This window comes from Chenopodium quinoa, unplaced genomic scaffold, assembly GCF_001683475.1.
Source record: "Chenopodium quinoa cultivar QQ74 unplaced genomic scaffold, ASM168347v1, whole genome shotgun sequence".
In the NCBI taxonomy this organism is placed as follows: domain Eukaryota; kingdom Viridiplantae; phylum Streptophyta; class Magnoliopsida; order Caryophyllales; family Amaranthaceae; genus Chenopodium; species Chenopodium quinoa.
The window spans coordinates 3301550-3308072 of NW_018743206.1; the positions used below are offsets into that span (position 1 = coordinate 3301550).

General features: G+C 33.8%; 1 protein-coding gene and 1 long non-coding RNA gene across 2 annotated transcripts; one reads left to right on the plus strand and one right to left on the minus strand.

Moving 5' to 3' along the window:
- Nucleotides 1–93: 93 nt before the first annotated feature.
- On the minus strand, nt 94–1251 carry LOC110734067. The gene is made up of 2 exons (XM_021914130.1): nt 911–1251; nt 94–647 (listed from the first exon to the last, which is right to left on the minus strand). The coding sequence occupies exon 2, from the start codon at nt 642–644 to the stop codon at nt 165–167; it is 480 nt and encodes a 159-aa protein (XP_021769822.1). The 5' UTR covers nt 645–647; nt 911–1251; the 3' UTR covers nt 94–164.
- Nucleotides 1252–4148: 2897 nt separating this feature from the next.
- On the plus strand, nt 4149–5713 carry LOC110734068. Its single transcript, XR_002513761.1, has 2 exons — nt 4149–5201; nt 5496–5713. It is a non-coding gene; the product is annotated as an uncharacterized LOC110734068 (long non-coding RNA).
- The last annotated feature ends 810 nt before the right edge of the window (nt 5714–6523 follow it).

A 6523-nucleotide genomic window follows, 5' to 3' on the forward strand; every position in this document is an offset into this window, starting at 1 on the left:
TCACATATTTCCCATGTTTTAATGTTTCACATGTTTAAATAGGTTGATTAAAAGACAAGGCATAAATAGGAACTTAGACAAGGCATAAATAGGTTGATTAAAAGACATATTTATAACACTTCAAGTCATTACAAGAAATTATAACTACTTAATACAGCTTACTATTACACACCCCTAGCCATTAGGAAAATTACACCCATTGACAAACCTATACAAATGGCCATGCCCACCCAACCAAAACAGCTGATTGAAGACACCTTCCCTTCATTGCACTCCCTGTTCATTCTCTTCCTGTCAGCGTTCAAGGCCTTGCATCTCATCTTCAAATTATCAACTTCATTAAGTAGGCACCTCCTTTGGCCACTGATTTCATCAACTTCCCTTTTCAATTCATTAACTTCACCCTTTAGCAGCTTCTTATCCAACAACAGGTTGTTGATAACCCCTGTTTGCCAATCTGTTCCATCAGGTTGATCAACCCATTCGAAAGCTTTGCAACCCCTTGTTTCTGTTATTGGGTCATAAAACTTACATGATATGAACTTCCTGCCTGGATTCTCCCTTGTCCAGCTAGTGAGCTTGGCCATTGGCACACCACACTTACATTTTCTGGCCTCAGGAGGGGAAGAGCTAACAAACGACATAATCTGCATCAATTTTAGATCGACAGTCACATTTACAGATTTGTACACTGACGAATTAACATTGACAGCAACAAAATTCATTTTTAATTTCATAATACGAAAAGCCCCAAATTCAATTTCTGACGAACCCTAATTTCGCAATTGGGCATTTAGATGCGTACATAACATAATCCAACCATTAATCTGAGTACGAAACAATTGCAAATAATAATTGAAGAGAATTTAAACCATAATTACCAAACAACCGAACAATTGACCGCACTCACCTGTTTCAGCAGCTTCAATCTGTTCCTCTTCTCAAAAATCGTGGAAGAATCGTGAAAGAATTGTTTCAAGTATCGTGCAACAATGCAATGCGCTGCTGCTATTCAATAAGAACAACGATTTCGTTCATTGGGGGAGAATCGTGCAAGAATGGTTCTTATATATCGTGCAAGAATCGTGGAAGAATGGTTCTTATATACAGATCTTTTAAAAATATATCCGTTGGGGTGGGCCCCACTAACAGTTCTGTTAACGGAAGATGGATTTTGGTGTTAACTTCCAACTTTTATATTTTTGGGAGGTGTTAAAATAAAAGTTTTTTTTTGGGGGGTGTTAAAAAACATTTTCAGCCTTTTGTAAGGTGTTAAAATCCAAAATATCCTATAATTTATTAAATTCAATTCCGTGAATTTTTATATCTTTTTCAACCAATCTAGCTATGTATGCATATACATTTCCACATTTGTTAGTTTTCTCCTTGAAATCTTATTTGCGGTCGATGTGTCTTCATCCCTTATGCAAATTAATCAAGTTTTAAACATGATTTTCAAACATAGAGTTATTTTGGATCTTATGGCCTCTAACCATTATTTGGAATTTTGATTTGTCGTAGCTATCTTATAAGGCATTATTCCCTTACTATCTAATAGTAAATAGTATGTTTGTATGTCTTAGGTTTATTTCTAACTTAATATTTTCTATAGGATTCAATCCAATCCTTTGGTGAATTCTATACCTATGCGGAGTTATTGCATCAAACACTGAGTTTCAAGGCGCTTCCAAAGCTCTTTAATTATCTAGATCTTACTCCAACTTTTCAAAAGTTTTGTGAGTAATGAATTCTCTTTAAAAACACTTGTAAAGTCCTTTTGAGTATTCTTGATCAAGTATTCTTACGAAGCCCTTTTAAGGTCTTCTGAGATTCTCAATTCTAGTTTGTTGCTAATCTCGATGGTCATCGAGTTCATTTTCTCCCCACTTGTCGTTTTGAAAATGTATTACTTTCTAGAAATACACCACTTAAAGCAACAAACATTATGTTCTCATTTAGGTTGTGGAAGTTGTGCTTGTAGTTTCACTTGATAGATTACAAAGATACATGTATATTATCTTTGGGTAAAAGTTCCTTGTGAAATAAACAGTTAGCTCCCACTTGATCTATCTTAGCCTTTAATGAGCCATTAAGCTCCCACTAAACCACCTAGCTCTTTCTAAGCCGGTGAGGTCCCACTGAGTTAATTAGCTCTTGCTAAGCCGGTGAGCTCCCAATGAGTCACTTAGCTCTTGCTCAGCCACTGAACTCTCATTGTGGCTAAAAGTTTTATACATATACTTGAAAAGATATTTAGAAGTTAATTCTTTCCATAACTGAAATGGTGTCCTTTCTTAGCTCTGACATTTTGTTTAGTGTAACATTAGTCCTTTGTGCAAATCTGTAAGAACTTTATAGAAAGGGGTGTAATCCATCAGTGTTCGAATCATTTTTTTTAAATGGCATCGAGGTCTCCGTGAAGACACACTATGTTCTATGTGGAGTTATTTATGAAAATTTCAATTTCATAACTTTGTGATGGTCATTCTTGGCTTAAGGAAACGTCGCTCGATCTAATCTAGACGTTTTGACATCTACCCAAGTGGATTCTGTACTTCATTGAAATCTTGAACTATTTAAGGTCAAGTTTGTTCACATTTGATGAATATTGTCACATTCTTTCAAATTCTTCCTGAGACGTTGAATTAATTGAATCCTCTTTAGCTTTCGGAGTGAATGGTCTATACCAAGAATAATAGCTTGTCGGTTTTCAACAAGTAAGACTTGCTTAGAACGATTCCGAATCGATAAACTATTAAGAGCCTATATAGTCTTGAGTCCGTTCTTGTTAATGTGACATTGCTAAAGATGTCTGGAACACAAATCATGCCTATGATTTAAACTTTGTGAGTTTTCATGTTAGGGAAATGTTTGTTTATAATAAAGCATTCTTGACTCATGGTTTAAACAACCATTCATTCAAATAAATTTGCAACTATTGCTCTTTACTTTGAATGTGAGTCTTTCCGTGTGTTAACGCATGCTGATTTTGGAACACAATAACCATTTATTTGTTACAACCTTAGCTTAAAAGGTCTTTAAACAAAGCATACTATCTTACAACTGATGTAGCACCACTTGCTACATTCTAAGCTTGTAAGTCAATAACTTAGCTTATCTTCAATCGTTTGAGGTCACTTTCAAAGTGGAACACTCAAGCAGTATTTGATACTTGTGAAAATAATAACTTGCTAAGTTAATTAGAATAACATGAAATCTTTAGCAGAAATGTAATCGTATTCCTTTTCTTTGTTCCTCGTTTCCTATAATTCTTATCATACTTTATCTCATAATCTTTCCGAATCATTTCTTTAAGAGTCTTTGACTTTAATAATTTGTTAGGCATAATTAAGCATCCAATGCGCCGCATAACAAAGATCCATGTTTTCCTTTAATTCGTAATTGAATTAATACATCAATGAGTTGTACTCACCAGCGTATAAAGAGAGAATATATGTTGGTTGTCAAGCATTGACAATTTTTGAGCTTCTAACTCAATACTTCATGTTTATCAAAACTACCTAGTATTTTGAATACATGAGTCCAACCGTCCTTTCGGACTTATGAAAGTCATTTATCAGAATTTTATTTTTAGAATTGCCTTTCCTTTCTTTGAGAACCATTTTTAAAAGATTTCCTTTATCAATCAGGGAAAACAATATAGTTTGATTTGGAATTATAAAAATATAGATGCAAAGTATAGCCATTTATCAAGTAAAATAAGTTTGAAAATTAAAAATATTCATGCAAATTTTCAATCTTATTAAATGTCTTATCCACGCATTAAATTTATCCCCATTTGACGAGAATAAGTCGATTCCAAGATCCAAAGAAAAAAATGGTAGTTAAGCATCCGTTGGCTTATCTTAACACTCAATCTCCTAAGGTAAGCAACTCTTTGCTAATGACTCCAAGCCACTCACTACTACAAAAATGATCAAAGGAACCTATAATAAAAGACCCGTTAATTAATTCAACGGCTCTCTTTATATAATAGATCTAATATTAGAGATAATGGGTCTCTTATGTATCAAAGAGCCCACAAAAAGATGGAGGGAAAAAAAAATAAGAGACCCGTAATTGAATTAACAGGTCTCTTATATGTGTAAGGGCCCACCACTTAAAGGATTGATAACAAAACCCTATTCTTTCTCTTCATATTCCCCATTTCAATTTTCATCACAATTCATCCTCTTCACGCCGCTTTCCTTTTCTGAAAGTGATAAAAGCTCTCTCTATCTACAACAATGGTTTCTCCATTACAATCCTAGATCCGCTTTATTTCTCTCTCTTCTGGGTCCTTCCCTTTCTCGGTTTCTCATTCCTTCTTTTGGTCCGGCGTTCCGCGGCTTCTCGCTGGTGGTGTGGTGGTGTGAGGTGTCCTTCTCGCCGTCACTTTCTCATAGAAAATCAGAGTTTGTCCATTTTAATTTATTTCTCAAGGAATACTTTAAGTTTTGTTATGATTTTCGTTCTTAATTTCTGAATTTTTGCTGTGAATCAAAGAATCCTTTGATGAAATACCAATGTTAATTTCTCCATATATATACAAGTTGTGATTTATGTGGGTGGAATATTACTGAATTTCAATATTAGTGGTTTTTTTTCCGGCAATTGTATTTGATTTGGTAAAAGTGAGTTATTATTGGATGAAAATGATTGATTTTTTAGATCTGATTTGTTGATGAATTTGCTAGTCTTTAGAGTGCCTGATTACTCTCATAATCTTAAATTCTATGAATTTTTGCTTAATGTCATTCACCGTATATCGAATAACTGTTGGGTAAGATTTATACTACCTATATTTTATTTTATTTTATTTTTTACTCATCTAACTCTAATTTCATTTGGTGTTTTTCTTCAGTTATCACTAGTAATTGGTTTCTATGTAGTATGTTGTTAATTAGTTGATTATTTTTCAGATTATTTTCATTCTCTATCTATTTTTTGGTACTCTATTTTTCTGATTATTTTCATTATTAATTTTTTTTTTCAACGCGCCACTTGACTCCACCGAGTCCTACTCCCTCGAGGAGATCATTTCCCACTCTCGCTCCGGCGGATTGTTGGACGTTACTAGAAATCCCTTTTCAATTCGCGAGTTGGGAAGACGAATTGGCCTTATGGGTTTGGTGTTTGGTCGAAGGAAAAGTGGGTTCTTCCTGAGATTGTTGAGGACGACATTGTTTTGGCTTTCGAAGGTAACTCTAATCTGTTTTGGGCTGAAAGCTTTGGAAAATAGTTTCTGGGTATGTCTGATTTGTGGATTAAACATTGTGTTCTTCTACATTGTCTTATTATGCTCATCTGGGTAATTATATTGTTTATAAGTTTAATAGAGGTTTGGTGGTAGGGTACGTTAGCTTAATGGCTAAATGTCACATAATTAATTACCTTTTTTATTTTTCTGTCGGATCACTTATAAAATTATACGAGTACTACTATAGCTTTCATATAATTTCATTAAGAGCAATTTGTGTTATTTTTTTTGTCAGATTTGTGTGATTTCTTTACAAGAAATGCTCAATCAAAAGGAGATGGAAAAAGGAGTTGGAAAATGGAGTATTCAAGTCTTTGTTATTGTAATTGTAAATTTCTGTAAATCCATTTTTTTTGTTGCATATTATGTTGGATATTTTTTTGTATCACATCAATTTTATTTTAATCCATTGTTATTCCTGTGGTCATAAACTGAAAATTACAGTTTACTTAATTGATTTATCCGCCAGTTTTTATATTGCAAATAAACAAAATTTTCAAATTCAAACGCAAACCCGCCCACACCAAATAAAAAGCAAAATTTTAATTTTTTTTAAAAAAGTTGGAGAATAAAGAGAGCTGTTATCTGACATAGTAGATCTGTTAGATAGCCACCAAACAGACCCTTATCTCTTATAACAGGTCTGTTTTTCTTCTAAAATATTTATTTCAAAACATATATAACAAACCTTCTTTCACTTACCAGGGGTCTCTTTGTCCTTAAAAACAGACCCCTCTAACGAACGGGTCTCTTTATCAAACAGACCCCCTGAGATAGAGACCCGTTGTGAGGCGGTTTCTCAGGCATATTTTAATGGGTCTCTTTGCCATTTTTTGTAGTAGTGACTCTTGGTTGGATAAATCATCCATCTAATGATCTCTCAATAACTTATCCACTTTGCCACAAAATGTTTAAATTCCATCACTCATATCGTTGAGTATAACAAAAACCAACTTGCATACCCGGTATGCCTTATGTAACCTAGGGAGTAATAGTGATGCCTCGCTTTGGAGTAGCCCATTACTACTCTCAATAGGTCGATAAGTGTTGTTTTGGAATGCCAAGTTTTACTCAATATATTAGGGACCTAGGGTTTCTATGTTGGTTTATTTATAAGTGAATTTAATTAATCATCACAACATTCGAAATCCTAAATATGCATCTAGCATATAATCATGTATAAATACTCATAAATATATATCGAAAACATTCAAAAGATGCATTTGACAACTAGCAAGACCCCTGGAATCTTCAAGTCTTCAA

What these genes read in the sequence shown, in the direction of transcription:
- LOC110734067 (XM_021914130.1), bottom strand. Translation starts at nt 644, where the DNA reads ATGTCGTTTGTTAGCTCTTCCCCTCCTGAGGCCAGAAAATGTAAGTGT.